Source organism: Eublepharis macularius, chromosome 4 (genome assembly GCF_028583425.1).
Source record: "Eublepharis macularius isolate TG4126 chromosome 4, MPM_Emac_v1.0, whole genome shotgun sequence".
Lineage (NCBI taxonomy): Eukaryota > Metazoa > Chordata > Lepidosauria > Squamata > Eublepharidae > Eublepharis > Eublepharis macularius.
The window spans coordinates 148,465,139-148,483,438 of NC_072793.1; the positions used below are offsets into that span (position 1 = coordinate 148,465,139).

The following is an 18,300-nucleotide window of genomic DNA, read 5'->3' on the forward strand; positions in this document are numbered from 1 at the left end:
CAAATTGGGCAGCATGCTCTGAGATGGAACTTAAGAAAATCACATGGAGTGTTTTCTCATAACTCAAAAAGAATGACATGATTATAACTCCATGACCCAAGATAGGAAATATACACAGATGGGTGTGGGATAATAAGAAGTTGGGCAGATAAAAAAGGATAGGTGTTCTTGGATACTCCACTGTGTATGGGAAAATCCAATAAATTTACTTTAAAATTTACAGTGGCTATCTTAACTGACAGCAGCAAGACAAATATATATATATATACTACTGCTTGTGAGGGATTAATGGCTCAATCCAGTTCAACTGCAGAAGTAGCACTTATGCACAGGTTCCATAATATATTTATTCAGTATATTTCTATGCTGCCTTGGCTTCCCCATTTCAATCTGCAATATAAAGAAAAGCACCGTGCCAGATTGTTATGGCAAGTGAGAGTTGGATGTGCGCCACCTGTATAGCTGCTCAGGTTTTCCCCTTCAGCTCAGTCAAGCAATACAGGGTCAGGAGGGAGTTGTAAGCTTGCATTCCTTGACCAAATGGAGAAAGGTTGGCTGGACAGGGATATGAGCCCATATGCCTATGTGCTCATACCAAGGGCAGGAATAAAGAAAACAGGGTAGAGGTGGGGAATAAGGATTCTAAGGAATTCTCCAGCATGCAGGTGCTGCACATGCGACAGGAGCTGATTAAGCCCAGTAAGATTTATTATGCCATTCAAAATAATTATATTATGCCGTTCTTCCCAATGCAGATATCATTGTTTCCCCCTCCTCCATTTTATCCTCACAATCACCACCCTGTGAGACACGTTAGTCTGGCTGAGAGACTGCAATGGGTTCCAGGTCACCCAGTCAGCTGCCATTATGAAGTGGGTATTTGAAGAAAGGTTCAAATTTTTGGTGTCAGATTTATTCTGACTCTCTAGATGTATTGAGTGAACTGAGAAAACAAGAAACATATGTACACAATGGTACACTTGTACAAAAAATATGTACACTGCTGTGATATAATAGAAGATAAATTTCTAACCAAGAGGGAACTAAAAATAAATTACAGAAAGGAATAGCAAATGAAATGTAAGATAGGACAGTTTCAATAAAAGCAGACTTTGCTAGGATAACCTGGTACACTCTTTTATAAAGATAATTGCTTTTCTGCATAAGGGATGTTTCAGCAGAGGCTATTTTTAATCTAGTATTTTAGTTGTAGCCCAATGGGATCAGCAAAGGATGCTCTCTGTCTGCTCATCAGAGATTGCCATGTAAAAATGGACCATCAGGTGTGCTCGATTTGTTCCAGAGGGTCAAGTAAATTATTACTTCTCATTTAGCATCTGATTACCATTGTTAGGGGTCAAGAAGGATTTTTCTCCAAGTCGGTGATGCCGAGAGGATCCTTTGACTTCTTTCTATAGTTGCCTAAGCCACTTTGGATGATGCGCTGAACATTTGCTTGTCCACAAGCAACTGTGGCATGTAGCAGCTTATTCCCTGCCTCTGTTTGACATGAATAAATTAATGTGGGGGACCAGCTCATACGGAAAGGGAGAAAAATAAGGTCTTTTGCTTTGTGTGTTTACATATCTTCCATTAGTACTTTATGGTGTTCACTGAGGTATTATCAATGTATGCACAGTGCATTAATTCCCAGAGAAAAATATATACAAAGAAATAGGAACAATGCTTTTTGAGAAAAGAAAGAAGTTCTAATGTAAGCTTTCCCCACATATTTTCATAGTGTTTTATGGGGATAAATGGCTTAGAATTGAAATGAACTGCATTACATGCCCACGGGCAGGAAAACAAGGAAGAAACCTTGCAAGTGCTCCTTTTTCATCCTCAATGCTGTCGGCTTCTTTGGCACATTAGGCATTTTCCTTCAAGCTAAGAGTATTTTTGATAGAACTTTTTTTTATATATAAAATTAAACCTAGTGCAACATCAGGATTTTAGGAAATTAATCCCCAAAGATGAGGGAAATAAAGCAAACTCTCAACAGAAGCTAGCTCTGTATTGATTTTTCTGTTGACATTTCTCTATCATCATTACTAAGCCAGTGACAGTGTGAAGGGCACAATTATTTATGTTCCATCAAATTAGTCAGTAATTCAAATCCCTGACGAAATCACCAGCCAAGACAGCTCCCACTCCTGCAGAATGGGTTTCTGACATTAAAGATCCCTGCTAATCACCAGAAGGGCAAGAGAAAGTGAGAAAACTTTGAAGAGATGGCTACAAGATCCTCACAACCTACCTGCACTTAAAACGGTTTCTTACAAATCCTCACTAAAAGTTACTCTATCTAAACAGCACATGGAGAAGACAATCCATGCTGGTATTTAGCAGATGGTACTGGCAGTAAGGGAGAGTGAAGGAATTCAGTCAGTTGCCGAGCTAAAGAGTCTGTGGCAATCGGCATGGCTCCCATCGAACCTCTGACTGCAAGGAATCCCTAGAATATACACTGGTTCCATGTTTTACCATACTTGGACAGTTAGATTGATGCTAGGAGATATAGGTGAGGGTGTGTGTAAGTATAGGTAACTTGTAAGGTTTCCTTGCTTTTAGGAACATTTGCACACAAAGATGAGCCAACCCACTGTAGCTAAGAGAGCAGGATAAGGGGGAAGCAGTAGAATTCATAAAACTTTCACAGAATGAGTAATCTATCTTTTAACACGGCAAGCTAGACTATAAAGACCTTAAACAGTTGCGCTTGCTAATGTGCTTGTCCTTGGGACATACACCACATTTTCCTATGTGACCAAAATGCAGGAGGCCACTTGAAACATTTCCAAGGGAAACTCCATTCCTTCTGCGCACAGCTGCACTGAATGCAGTGGCTGAAGGGAAAGGGAGAAAAATAAGTAGGTCTGTGCATGCTTCATCTCACTGAGACGTGTCAGTCAAGACATTATTATTCAGGGGCAAAGGCCTCGAAGGTAGTGTGGCTGCTTCAAGCAGAAGCTGCCGAATGCGAAAACTGCTTACCAGATTTGCCCCTGAACTTCTGGGTCAACAGAAGACTGTATGCGGCTGCCTGTATTTCTGTAAACCACTGTTAAATTTAAAACTGAAAATAATAAATCTTTAGCAACACAAGCAGCTGGTGCTTCTGCATTTCCCCCTATTATTTGTGTTATGGATCTACATGTAGACAGTTTCATGAAACTGCCTTATACTGGATCAGACTACTGGTCTAGCAGGGCCAAGTATTGTCTATGGTGGTGACTGACAGTGGCCTCAGGTAGAGGTCTTCCTCATCACCTACTACCTGACTGTTTTAACGGGCATTTCAGGGCTTGAACCTGGAATCTTCCGTATGCAAACAGGCTTCTGAGGAAAATTATTACATTAAATTGAGTTTCGGGTGGGCAGCCAAGTTGATTTGTAGCAGAGGAGCAATATTCAGGTCTATTAGCACCTAGTAATCTTGTTGATCTTTAAGGAGCTAATGGACCCAAATCTTGCTCTTCTAGGTTAAAGTGAGATAGGGATATCCTTTGACTCACCCTAAGCCCCTGAGGCAGGGGAGAAAGGAAACCTCTTTTACTCTGTATAAGTAAATACATAAAGTACACACAATAAGCAGGCCTGGCTTGCTGGAGAGGCGCCGGAGGGGGTGTCGGGGGCAGAGGCGCGTGCAGCAGAGCTGGCGTGACTGGGCTGCAGCTGCTGCTGCAGCCAGCCAGCCCCGTGCCGCCACTGCCGCCACACGCCCCAGCTGGGTGCAGAAGCCACGAGTCGCTGCTGGGGCGGTGTGCGGAGCATGGAGCAGCCTCTGTGCGCCACCCCAGCAGCGGCTCGCAGCTTCTGCACCTGGCTGGGGCATGTGGCGGTGGCGGCATGGGGCTGGCTGACTGCAGCAGCAGCTGCAACCAGCCACGCCAGCTCCACTGCGCGCTCCTCCGCCCCCACACACCCCAGCCAGGCGCAGAAGCCGCGAGCTGCTGCTGGGGTGGCGTGCAGAGCATGGAGCAGCCTCCGTGCACCACCCCAGCAGCGGCTCGCAGCTTCTGCACCCAGCTGGGGCATGTGGCGGCGGCAGCGGCACGGGGCTGGCTGGCTGCAGCAGCAGCTGCAGCCAGCCACACCAGCTCCACTGCGTGCTCCTCCATCCCCACACACCCCAGCCGAGCGCAGAAGCTGCAAGCTGCTGCTGGGGCGGCGTGCAGAGCACAGAGCAGCTTCCGCGTGCTGCCCCAGTCATCACGCAGTTCGTGGCGTGCACACGTGCACACAAGTAGCCGCAGGCGCCAGAAACTCTGGCACCGGCCCTGACAATAAGACACACGTGATATATCTTTCATGGAGTGTTTTCAGGTGTTACTAACTGTAGCACTACTGAGGTCAGTTATCTGAGTACTTCTAAAATAATTAAGGTTAATTAAGATAAATATTGAGTGTGTAACTGTACTGACTTATAAAAAGCAACCTGAATTTGGTATTTTCTTCTCTCTCACACATACACACAAAGTTCCCCAGCTTTGTATGGAATTGTGGCAGCAGATCATGGATCACAAAGCTCAACAATCAGTCATACAACGAACAAAGATTTTCTGCGGCAAACAAGGATATATCCTATCCACTCTTCCCCACTGAGCCTTTGAATTCTTTCATGTTTCAAAGAAAATAAAGGTTCCTTCTTTCCCATTATCAAATGTTTATTAAAAAGCAGGTTTTTCAAATGCATTCAACCCATTTCAAATGGGAGTACTACTTAGGAGTAGAGATGGGCACGAACAGCAATACGAACTAAAAAAACCCCACGAACAGCCCAATCTGCTGTTCGCGAACAAGCTGTTCGTGAGGCCACATTCTAAACGAACAGGTGGTCATTGCAAGCCTCGTTCATTGCTGTTCGTCAAGCCAGACATTCTGGCACCTGCAATCAATTCCCTTGGCAACTTAGGCAGGGATTGTCTGAACTCTGTCTGAACTCCTGCTGTTGCCCTGGAAACCCCAATCTAAGCCCAATTTAGCTTGATAGGCAGGTCTGCCTTCCAAGTGTGGAGCTCCAAATTTGTTACAAGAGGAAAAGACCAGGGGGGAGGGGGCTCCTAACTCTGGCTTTCAGGGAGAGACAGCTGCTTTTAGAGAGACAGGGTGAGTACATTGGAGCTTGAATTTTCTTTGTGTGTGGTGGGATAGGGATCTATCCCTTCAGGTTCCAGGGCTGGTGCCAGGCTCTGGGGCCAAGCTATTATTTATTATTGGTACATTTCCTGCTGCCTGCTCAGGTAGGGTTTCTGGGAGTGGTGCGGTAGGGATCTTGATGGCTGGAGGAGAGCCTGCTGGCCCCCACAAACAACAAGCAACTAACATGTTCATGAACAGGATCATGTTCGTCAAAGTTCGTTGTTCATGGATGGCAATGAACAATGAACACCATGTTCATTTTTTTTTCTGTTCATGCCCATATCTACTTAGGAGAGACACAAAATGTAGTTCTCTTTCCTAACCCAGATTCTGCTGAGCGTAGACAACTCCAGGACTGAAAAATCATTATTAAGTGGGGAGGGAAACACATACTGGGGAACGACATCACTATTTACTAGACAATTGTTTTGGAGGAGATGAAGAATTCCTGCAAGATACACGTATGATTAGGCGCCAGCAGGTATTCTGGTGGTTGATGAAAACTGAATGGGACAGCTTCAATCATCGTTGAGGGGGTTGAGACCTTGAAATACAGAGCAGGCAGGATGAGATATTCTGGGTCACTTAAATGTTAGGTTTGACTTCGGTGTCAAATTACGTAATCATCACACTAGCCCAATTCAACCTTGTTATTCTATTTTTTTTATGCCAGACTCTTCCTAGCCCAGTGGGAACTAAGATAATAACATCTATTTCTGTAGAAAACAACATGGTTTTCAGCTCAGTGTGTAGTTTTCACTTCGCAGCAGAAGACTGCAATTTATAAAATGGCAACAAACCTATGGAAAAATTCTCTAAATGAAAGACTTGGTAGTGTGTTATCATTTAACCCCTATTTTTCACTTTCACTAGATTTATTGGCATTCACAGATGCAACATTAAATGACTCTGAAAGCAGAACAATTAATCCAGAGCCCTATTTGTTTTAATCTAACACTGTCACCTGGTTTTAGGTTTCCAGTCAAGAGAAAAAAATGTTTGTTAAGCTCCACAGCACTAGCTAATGTCTAAAGACAATCCACTAGGGGGGAAAAAGGTGTGAAGATGTTTTATAGAGGGAACAGAGATTTATTAGGGTACCTAACATGGTTTCTGCAGATGCCTTGCGAATTATAATAAGATTATTAAAACTTTACAAATCATTACATTGAAATCCAACAAGGGTACTTTTGAAATTATACTGCTTTGCTGTCACTGCTAATGGCCCATTACCAGTGACAAGACTTCAGAAAAATTTCTTAATAAAAACTTCTCCAAAAATCTAAAGTATATTATATTTATTTCACTACCTGTTATTAGTTCAAGGATAATAGGTTTATGCGCATCAGAACAGCTGAATGATCACATTTATGTCAGTGATATAAGGATATTCTCCTGCTGCAAACTTTAATTATTTTTCACAGATAGTTAATTTTCTGTTTCATTATCTGCTCCCTAAATTTGAAAGACAAACTATTTATAGACAAATAGAAAGCGGGGGGGTTGAATGAAAGATAAACTGCTACAGTAAACATGAGCAGTACTAATATTTATTATCTAGTAATCCTAGAGATTTTGAAAAAAAATTATAAAGTATGTGTTTCAAAGTTCTGCCTAAAAAATCTTTTTAAGAACTGTTAGACCAATCCTATTTCCAAGTAAAAAGGCTGTTTGGGCTCTATACCATCCAAATAATGGTTTCAGTGCCCTTAAACATCAACGATTGAGAAATATACATCTCAGTATATCTTTTGAAAGGATGACCCATTACATTAAGGACAATATTCCAAGCCTTCTATGCTTTCCAGCAGAAGGGAACTTTAAGTATCTACTTACCATGATGTACGACACCCTTCAACCCATGGATAATAGGCTCCAGAGCTGGATTGTCCCTCTGATTGACCTACATGTAAAGGATACATGATTGGTTAAATCTACTAGCATCAGACAGAAGAGTTTCAATTTAATCTTCTAAGGTAGAGGAAACGGGGAAGATGTTATCTTGCAAGTTGCTTAGTTCTTACACTTAAAGCAGGCCTTCAAACACTGAATGTTTAAGATTTATAATATAATAAAATAAGGTGAAGGAGGCTAAATCAAAAGAAAGTCCTCAGAATGCATTAAAATATTAGGAATTTCATCATAACCCAGGGAAAAAATGAATAGTTAATAGCTCTCGACTTTCATTGCTATGGATAAAAATGCCTTAAATAAATATAGAAATAGCAAAGTTATCAGAAATGTCACTTTTTCAACCAGAGACTTCACAGGCATAAAAATGGAATTCGATTGAAGTCAATGGGGCTCACCTGGGCAGGCTGAGTAGAATGGCTTTTTTTTCTCTTTTACTTACTGCATTTCTAGGACAAATGCTTGATCCTCCACAATACCATTTTACAGAGGGTTTTCCAAGAGGCTCTGAGCCTGCCCAAGATATATCTGGAGTGCCAGTTTCAGAACAAAATAATTTCCACCTGAAATTTTATAACAGGGTCTTGCTAATCTCCACAGCAAACTCATGGCCTGTAGTGTTGTTGCAGTGAACAATATCAAAAGATTTCAACATTAGAGCATCAAAAGGACAAAGAATTTTTCTTTCTCTTTTCAACAATCCATTAACTCTAACCCCAGCACAAAACTTTCTAAATGTATCTAGGACAAATTACAAGCAGAACTACTGTGAAAAGTGATCATTACCTCTTTGTTTCAAGGAAACCATAGACTCACTAACTCATGATTATGTCAAAACTGAAAAGTGCTATGGGCTTAAGTCCAATGTTAAACTCATAGATCCAGAGAGATTCATTCCCACAAAAAAGCAAGTGGGGAGAGGGTGGCATTTGGAGCAGAAAAGTAGCAGGTGGAGAGAGGATGCTTAATCCTTGCTCTGCCTATGCTTTTACCTAAACTCTCCCTCATATGTGTTTAAGAATAACTATGAAAAGCTCTGGACTCAAATTGAAAGAGACATGATAAAATGGAATAAATTAAATTTGTCGTGGTTAGGTCGAATTGCCACAATTAAAATGAATGTACTGCCCAGAGTCATGTTTTTAATGCAAACAATTCCAATTGTGAAAGATAAGAAACAATTTGAAAAATGGCAGAGGAAGATATCAGAATTTGTCTGGGCAGGAAAGAAACCAAGAGTCAAGATGAAAGTTCTTTGTGATGCTAAGGAAAGAGGAGGAATGCAGTTACCTGATCTAAGACTTTACCATGAAGCGATATGTTTGGTGTGGCTAAAAGAATGGGTGTCTGTGACCAATCATAAGTTATTAACATTGGAAGGACATAATAAACTATTTGGATGGCACGCATATATGTGGTACGGGAAGCATAATATGGATGCAATGTTTCAGCACCACTACCTGAGAAGAAATCTACTGTCAACCTGGCTCAAGTATAAGAAATTTATAGAGCTAAAGAAACCACTTTGGATTGTTCCAGCTGAAATAATCAACCCAAATATGGAATATCAGGGAAAGGAATGGCTTACCCTCAAAGAATTAACAGTATTAGAAAATAATGGGTTGAAACTTAAGAGAAATGAGGAATTGCCATTTAAATATGGTTGGTTACAATATAGACAAATTAAAGATTTATTTGATTTAGAACAAAGAAAGAATGGTTTTAGAATTAAAAATTCAGAACTAGAGGAACTATTATTGGGGGATAATAGTAAAGCAATATCTAAAATGTATAAGTTGTTATTGAAGTGGTTCACAGAAGATGAAACAGTCAAGGTGCAAATGGTAAAGTGGGCCATAAATTGTAATAAGGAAATAGCGATGGAAGCATGGGAACAACTATGGAAAAATACCTTAAAAATATCAACTTGTACCAGTATTAAAGAGAATGGTTATAAAATGCTGTATAGATGGTACTTAACACCAAAAAAATTAGCCATAGCTAACAAACAGTTATCGAATAAATGTTGGCAATGTAAGGAGCATGAAAGTTCTCTATTTCATATGTGGTGGACTTGCCAAAAGGCTAGAGGCTTCTGGTCTAGAATACGTGCTGAAATATCTTTGATATTACAATACAATGTCCCTAAAAATCCAGAAATGTTATTACTATCTTTACATTTAGAAGATGTTAATAGAAATGATAAGATATTGTTGTATTATATGATAGTAGCAGCAAGAATTTTATATGCTCAATATTGGAAAAAAGAAGAAGTAACGAATATTGAAGAATGGACAAGGAAGCTGTTGTACATGGCCGAAATGGACAAATTAACTAGAAATCTGGAAGAGCAAGATCCAGGAATTTTTCTGGGAGACTGGAAGAAGTTTAAGAAATATTTGGAAAAGAAATGCGATGTTAAAGGGCAATTGTGGTCTTTGGAGGGATTTTAAATTTTATTAAATAAGATTTCAACGAAGGGAATATATATAAGATCTCTACCATGGGTAACATAATATAATTGTATTATAATGAAATAATAATCTCTATGAATAAACAGGGGGTTTGAGTGTTGTTTGAAGTCAATAGAGAAAAGGGGGAGGGGAGGGGTTATATATTTAGAAAGGTTTAATTTGGATAAGTTGTATGTATTAACCAACTACTTTATATCACCTCATCCAATAAAATCTATTTTAAAAAAAACTCTCCCTCCTATGGATACCAACCTCCAGGTGGGGCCTGGAGCCTAGTGTGGTCTGGAGGTTTCTGGGAATTACATAGGGTTGCCAGGTCCCCTTACCCTCCCAATGGGAAAGTGAGAGGCTGGGACTTATCTGGATGATTTTCCTCACATACATGCTCCCAGCGCCAACACAATGATGTCACTTCCAGAAGTGATGTCATTGTGCTGGCCATTCTGCACTTCGCCTTGAACAGGCCTGTTTGGGGCCCAAATTGCCCTGAGCAAAGTGTGATGACATCACTCCTGGAAGTGACATCGTTGTGCTCTGCTGGGAGTGCACCAGCTGCAGGCTTGCCTGGGAGGTATTTTGCCTCCCAGGTCCATTTCCTGTGCCTTTCTCCCCACACTGGCCAGTTAAGCGATGGCAGGAGGTGGAGGCTGGGAGCAGGGGATTCTCCACCCCCTCTGGGGGACTGGCAGCCTTAAAATTATTTCAAAATGTTAGGGATGTACTCTTGGGCAAAATGGCTGCTTTGGAGAGCATTATACACTGATGGGTCTCCTCCCTCCCCAAACCCTACTCCCCCCCAGGCTCCACCCCCAAGAATTTTCCAACCTAGAACTGGCAACCCTACTCCCTCCCTAGGCCACTGTTTTCCTTCTAAAGCATTTCAGACCTGTGCTTTAAGGGAAAGCATACTTGGAACAGCAGGAAGAAAACAGCATGGACAGGAAGGGCTGCAGTGAAAAATCAGGGTATGAAGGAAGCGTTCATTTCTTTCTTCCCACTTGCTGGTTGTCCTTACCAAGTAACCTCCTCCCAAAGTTGACCTTCTTTTACAATATAGCGGCTTTCATGTGTGACATGTTTTTCACTGAATGTGCGTGGCTACCATTGAGGTCACTGTTTTCTCCTCTTTACAGCCACCCAGCTACTTTGGAGACAGGTTGTAGAAAACAGAAGTCGGTCTAGACACAGACAAACCCCAACAATTAACCTAGTTACTCTTGTGTCTTTCCCACTCATTTCAATTTTTTTAAAAAAAATGTTTCTCTCACTTCTGCTGATGTGTGACTGACCTACACAGAGGATGGGAAACTAAAGGTGGAAAGAAAGCAAATAAGCACACTTGGCTGAGCAGCAAATAAATATAGAGAAAACAAAGGTATGCTTGTCATTCAGTTACAGGACTGTTGAGACAGAAGAGACATGGGTGTGACAAAGGATTTTAAGAATCTTTTGTGTGGTAATTTCCGTTACCACAGTGGCACTATGTAGCATAGTGGTTAAGTGGCTGGTTCAACTCCCACTACTGCCATGAGTTCAGAAGATATCCTTGGGTAAGGCACTTCTCTCACCTCCAGTTCCCCAGCTGTACTGTGGGGATAATAACAACACTGATATGTTCACTGCTCTGAGTGGGACACTAATCTGTCTAGAAGAGCAGTATATAAGCACGGTTGTTATTATTACAATGCCTATAAAGCATTATCTTTCTGGGACAAGAGATTTGGGAGGATGCAAATAGGATTTCTTTCTCTTTAGTAAACTATACATTAAAAAAACATTATTATAATACCAAGCTTTTTTTCTTGAGCCATTATTTCTTTCAGATTTGCCTATCGCTATGATAAGCCACCTGCACACCTGACAAACACAGGAGCTGTTAACATCAAAAGGCTATTTATACCATGAATATTATTCCTTGCTCAGCAGATTTGTTCAAAAAGGTACTCTGAGGAAACTAGTCATCTACTAGGGAATGACTTTAGTATTTAAAATGGGAGGGAGGACTAGGAAAAACACTGAAATTTTGCATGTATCATTTATAATTGAACAGGATCTCGTAATCCTCCAGTGTAGACAAACTGCCATAACTCAATGCAGTGAAAAAATAAACACAGCCTTACACTTTAAGAATACCATCATGCCATTTCCAGTGCTAATAGGATTCTCTCACCTTAGGGTAAATGGTACAAAGGTAAATCAAACCAGTAAAATCTCTTTGTTTATCACTTACACAGTGCTATTTCTGCTCCCAAATGAACACAGTATTCTATACAGAGTGAATGGTTTAACACATTGAGTACAAACAGCATACAATTTACAATTCATAACTGAAACACCTTATTATAAGCGTAACAAGCCAGCATTATATATTGTAACAGAGGGCACAATGCATTATTTTGGGAGAGATTGCCTGGAGATCTCAAAAGATGGAATAGGATCACCGCAATGTGCCTCTGAGTCATCTATCCCAGGACACAGCACATTCTACTTTAACTCAAGACATTGTAATCATTGGGAGGTGTATCCGTAATTCAGCACCTGCCCCTCTAGGGCTGAAATCACAGGCCTTTCTTACCTAAATGCTAAACATTCTGAAAAACGTAGTTGTTAAAACACACACAGAGAACAGCCTGCCAGCAAAGCTTCCTGTAAAATCCAGCTTTTAACCATGCAAAGAACAAACATCAGTACATGGCTGGACAACTTCAAGCTTTCTTGGATGATGCAAATTATTTAGATCCTTTTCAATCTAATTTCAGTACTGGTTATGGGACTTAAACAGCCTTGATCGCCCTGGTGGATGACCTGTGCTGGGAGATGGACATAAGGAGTGCAATTCTGTTGACTCTCCTGGACCTCTCAGCAGTTTTTAATACCATTGATTATGGTATCCTTCTGGACTGCCTTTCCAGACTAGGACTGGATGGCACCATTCTGCTGTGGTTCCAGCCCTATGCAGAGGGAAGCTTAAGCAGACAGTATTTGGTGACTTCTGCTAAGCCCTTTAGTCTTTAGCCTGTGGGGTTTGGCAAGATTCCATCTTCTCCCCTATGCTTTTTAATATCTATATTAAACTGCTGAGTGAGGCCATCCAGTAATTTGGGCTGGGTTGTCATCAATATGCAGATGGCATTCTACTCTATTTTGCACTCCCAGCTGATCCCAGGGAGGCTGTAGAAACTCTGCTTATAGACAGTGTTTGGAGTGGTTGTGGGCTAAATAACTGAAACTTAACCCCACCAAGACAGAAATGCTACTGGTAGGCATAAGGTCTGACCTAGGATTTAAGGTGTCACTCATTCTCCCTTTGCTCTCCCCTTGAAGGTCTAAAGTTTAGAAGAGCTCTTGACCCACGCAGATGCGGCCAGGGGTGCCTTTACCAGCTTTGACTGGTTTGCCAGTTGTGACCTTTCCTGGGCAGGAATGATCTGGCCACTGTGGTACATGCTCTGGTTATTTTTATTAAATTATTGTGGGGCAGCCCTTGAAAAGGGTTTAGAAACTTCAATTGGTGCAGAATGCTGCAACCAGGATGCTGACTGGGGGTTGTAGGGAATATATCACTCCAGTACTGACTAGAGATGGGCACGAACCAGAATACAAACAAAAAAACCCCCCACGAACCAGTGGTTTGTGAACCAGTGGTTCGTGGAAGCTCGTTCCCACGAACTTCCACAAACCAGTCTACTGGTTCGTTTGGTTTGTTTTAAACAGCAATGCCCCTTTCCGTGCCACTGCAAAGTGGCAGGGAAAGGGGTATTTAAACCCGTGGAGATCCCTGACAAGCAGCTGATCATTTAAACAGCGGGGCTTGGCTGTTCCCGGCCGGCTAGCCAAGCCCCACCTGCAGTATAAATGGCCATTTCCCCGCTGCTCGGAGTGGCAGGGAAACAGCCATTTAAAGAGCCCTCACCCGCTCTTTAAATGGCCATTTCCCCATTTAAAGAGCGGGTGAGGCTTGGCTGGCCGGCCAGGAGTTCTCAGCTGGCTGGCCAAGCCCCGCTGTTTAAATGGCCATTTCCCCACCGTTTGGAGAGGTGGGAAAATGGCTATTTAAACTGTGGGTGGTGCTTGGCTGGCTGGCTGAGAACTTCCAGCTGGCCAGCCAAGCCCCACCCACAGTTTAAATGGCCATTTCCCTGCTGCTGGGAGTGGCCATTTAAACAGCCCCACTGTTTAAATGATCAGCTGCTAAGTGGCTGGAAAGAGGCATTTAAACCCCACGAACCACATACCGCTTCGTGAACTTGACCCAGTTTGTGGGAGTTTGTGGTTCCTGATTCGTGAAAACACCACAAACCATGAACCGCACGGTTCAGTTTTTTCATGGTTCATGCTCATGTCTAGTACTGACCTAATCTACACTGGCTTCCAATTTGTTTCTGGACATGCTGTGAGGTAGGTAGGGTAGAGAGCTCTGAAAGAGCTGTGACTGACCCAACGTCACCCAGCTGGCTTCAAGTGGAGGAGTGGGGAATCAAACCTAGTTCTCCAGATTAGAGTCCTGCTGCTCTTAACCACTACACCAAACTGGTTCTTTCTCTAGTGGCATCAAAACTCTGAACTCTCTCCCCACCTTCTGCCAGCAAATGATGACTTCTTTGTTTTGCTTGGCACCCCTTCAGAGATCCCTCCTCCCCCATCCCATATTTAACTGTTGTTCTTTTTATCTTTTGTATTTATTTTAAACTCTGGTTTTAAATTGTTTTAATGATGCATTTGTGTGCTGGTTTTAATGGTCTTTAAAATGATTTTAATCTGTCTGTTTTAATTTGTTAGCTGCCTTGGTGACCCTATTGGGGCACAACGATGGAATAAATATCTTGTCAATAAAGAAACAAACAAACAAATAAATAATACTCAATTCAGGAAAGCATTTCAAAGTGAGGAGTCACTGTAGTGAAAGCTGATCCTTGTTGTTGTACTCCTTTCTGTGAAGGACAAAGCTGGACCTACCCTGAAGTGCTAAGGACACAGGTAAGTACAACTAAAAACTCTGCTCTGGCATGAAGTGCTGGTGACTCTGATCTCCCCCCAAAATGTGGTGTTCTACCAAGTAAACAGACAAGTCAGAAGTGTTGAGTTGCCTTTTGTTTTTGAAAAGAACTGCAAGATCCTTCCAGTAACTCAGTCACAGAGAAAGAAGGAAACTTGGTAAATTAAAAACAGACACTGAAGAGTTCCCATCAGTGCCAGCTGGAAGAGAAGGAGTCAGCCATGAATTACTGAGGACACATGGGAATAAAAAAGCACCCAGAGCTCTGGCTTTGAATTAAAACCAGCGGCAATCTGAAAACAGAGTTTTATTTAATAGGCAGGGAGGAGGGGTTGCAGAGTGTAACGTATCATTCCCTGTCTGTCTACAAGTTCATCTGCATATCTAAAACAAGTCTCCTTTCCCTCTGTTGGTGAAGAGAGGCAAAAACTACAGCCATTCTGGACTTTGTAAGAAAAGGAACTCAAGAGCTACGATCAAAACTCTCTCAGTGGTGCTCAGTGCTCTCTCAGTACCTGAGCAAACTAGTATCTATAATGCCAAAGGGTCCATTGACAGCCTCAGGAGTGGCTACTAGAAATAGGCACGAACCAGGAAAATTCTAAACTGTGCAGTTCATGGTTTGTCGCATTTCACGAACCACGAACTTTCACAAACTTGCCCTGGTTCGCAAACCGGTTTGTTCAGTTTGTGAACATGTCACTTTCAGGTCAGCAGAATTTCTGTAGAGAGCCCATCCCCCCATTGCCTAAGAAACTGATTGATTGACACCAGGCTGTGAACAGTGAAGAAACAAACGAATCGGGCTAAAATTCGTCATGATTCATGAGAAATGAGCTCCCACTAACCGTGGGTTTGCGAACCACAAATCAGCCCAGTTTGTGACAATCTTCGGTTCGTATTTCAGTTCGTGCCTGTCTCTAGTGGCTACCTTTACTCCATTATCTACTTCATCTACCACTAGGTGTAGTGGCAGCTTGGGTTTCAGTCCCAGTGTATGGTTGGAAGACACCATACAGGAATTTCACTGAAGCAAAGAAGATTTGGGGCTCGTCAGTGCTGGGATTGCTGGGGTGGGAGATCTCTTGGGAACTCTCTGTGAGCCGCCTGGAGTCCCATGACAGAAGAAAAAATTATATCCCTCTATAAATACAACATATTGGATCATTTATCATGTGGTTGGTTGAAACACTCTTGGGATTGGGTCTGAAGTAGGGTCTTGCCATTACTACGCTTCCTCTCCTCACAAATTTCCACATGTGGGAATGCTGAATTGCTCTTTTCCTAATAAGAGCCTGTAACAAACTCAATTGATACGAAATACATCTTCCATATTCCTGCACAAAAGATTCTGGCTGCTTTTAGATAGTCATAAATTTGCAGCAATTGCTTTCAAGCTCATTAAACGGGCCCCAGCACAGTGTTTCAAAGCATTTCAGAAGAGCAAATCGTACGCCATCACCTACTCTGTCGAAATCTGAAATGGCATGCATTTTGCACCAGGAAATGGATGGCTACAGTTTTGTAATGCTTTACACAAGCCTTTCCTCTCTGAAGCAACTTATAATTTACTCTCCTTTCCCTATGCAACATTTGGCCCTTGACTTGGAAACTAATAATCTTCAATCTTTCAAGCCTTATCCATCTGCTAAGTATAACATGCCAAGACAACTGGCATGCCAGGCATTTGAGAAAACCAGCTGCTTCTGTAAGATCACAGCACTCATTCAGGAAAACTTATCCTTGAGCACTCTGAGCTCCCTAGTTGTCATCCCAACTACTTCAAGGGGGAGAAGTCCAAGTTTAAACTAAGCTAACAGTGTGATAAGAAGGGCTTTCAACTCCCCTTCTGTTATCTGAGCATAACCATAACAGTAACATTTGCTTGGTCATTTATTTAATTAACTGTATGGCTCATTCTTTCACCCAGGAATCGTGCTTTAGTCTGACAATAGGTTGGGCTGAGAGTTAGCCATAACTTGCCCAGGGCCAACTAGTGGTCTTCATAGTGGAATCTTAAACTACATCTCCAAGCCATGTTCATATACCTCTAGCCAGTATATAAGAAGTAATATTGAAATGGTTCATTACTAGGAAACTTCAACCACCTCTGTGTGGTTATTGAAGAGTGTGAAAAATCTAAGCCCTTACTGGTACGCAATGGGATTGATAAAAGGTGCCTCAAGTCTACAATATACAAGCACATGGCTGCTGACTAGCTAGCCAGCCTCACTGATGTTACAGTTCCCTGATGGCTACCAGTAACGGTAAGAATTTAACTCCTTACTCCAACTACATTGCTTGGCACCAAATGGATTCTGCTGTATACTGACCAGGATATAAGTTTAACAGTTTGCAACAAGAACTTAGATTTGATTGATATATTTATAAAGTGGACATAAAATTTTGGAATATCAAGCTCTTGGTAACTGCCTCAATGTGACTCCTTTGGATAATCCAGTGATCCTCAATTTAGAAAAATAACTGCTCTTGGTTATAAACATTTTTCTCCATGGCCTCGTCTGTGATAGGATCATTCAGTTATACCCTTTGCTCAGTTTTGGTTATCCTTGCTTCCTCCTTGTTGCTCCCCTGGAAACTTAGCCTCTTGTAAAATATACACTTTTGCAAATCCTTCCTGGCATTTTTGTCCTACTGCCACCCTACTGGAAAGTAAATACAAACATAAAAAGATAATAAATTCACTTTTCCCAATGTGTGCTCTTGCTCCTTGCCACATCTGCTCATCTTGCTGTAATCAATGGATCAGAGATTATTATTATCTCTCTTTTTTAAAAAATAATTTTTATAGATAATACTTATTCTCCATACAAAGATTAAAGAGAATTTGTACAATGTAAAATACAACTAACAAATTACAAAATTCCAAACTTTTAAAATTCCCAGTTTCAAAATTACAACATTCCAAAAATTTCAAACTGTCAGACTTTCATAATTAGGAAATTTCTGAGAGAGTTGATAACTAGTACATAACAATGAAAAAGTTTGCAAAGTGATAAAATACAGAAATTTACAAATATTTTAAACATATCACTGTATCTCTTACTATTAGGGCTGCCAGGGACCTGGAATCCCTCGGCAGGGGATGTCCAGGTCCCTGTAGTCTCCTGGCAGGGTATTGGGAGCTGGCACTTATCCTAGCTTTCTTTTTCCATGCACGTGTGCATTCCCAGCTTGTGTGATGACATCACTTCTGCGAGTGATGTCATCACACAGGGTCAAAGGGCGTCCCCGGGTCAAAGGGGGTCCTTGTTGCTGCCGCTGCCTGCTCTTGCTGCGACTGCTGCCCACTGTCATTTGGCACACAGGGGCCGTGGCGGCAAGAGGTGGCAACAGCAAGAGGAGATGGCAGCGGTGGCGGCGAAAGCAAGCGGCCGCAGTTGCAGCATCTTACCATTGCAGCTGCCTGCACTTGCAGTGTGGGAGCACGCCCCCCCGCCCGGAGGCGTACCATACCACCCAGGGAGCATGTCCCCCGCCAGTGGGCATGGGGGTCAAGGGTGGGATCTGGGGATCCCCTGCCCCCAGTGGGGGAATGGTAACCCAAGTTACTATATAGGTGCTCCTAGCTGGCCTATCTGTGGTTGGACATGTCTCCACAGGTATAACTACAAATATGTAGATACTTTGGCTGTTTCCACACATCCTTAAAGGGACAGCCCACTCACCAAACACATCTTTTTTGAGAATGCACTTTCCTACAGTCCCTGAAAAGGCACCAACAAAACAGAAGCCAAACAGCCTGCTACCATTTTG

At 42.1% G+C, this 18,300-nt stretch overlaps 1 protein-coding gene across 4 annotated transcripts in view; it reads right to left on the minus strand.

Moving 5' to 3' along the window:
- PTPRG (protein tyrosine phosphatase receptor type G) overlaps positions 1 to 18,300 on the minus strand; it is a 683,491-nt gene that overhangs the window by 182,335 nt on the left and 482,856 nt on the right. For all 4 annotated transcript variants that reach the window (XM_054978207.1, XM_054978205.1, XM_054978204.1 and 1 more), the window contains exon 6: positions 6,979 to 7,045. In XM_054978207.1, coding sequence (XP_054834182.1) covers positions 6,979 to 7,045 — 67 coding nt within the window. The remainder of the gene's footprint in view (positions 1 to 6,978; positions 7,046 to 18,300) is intronic.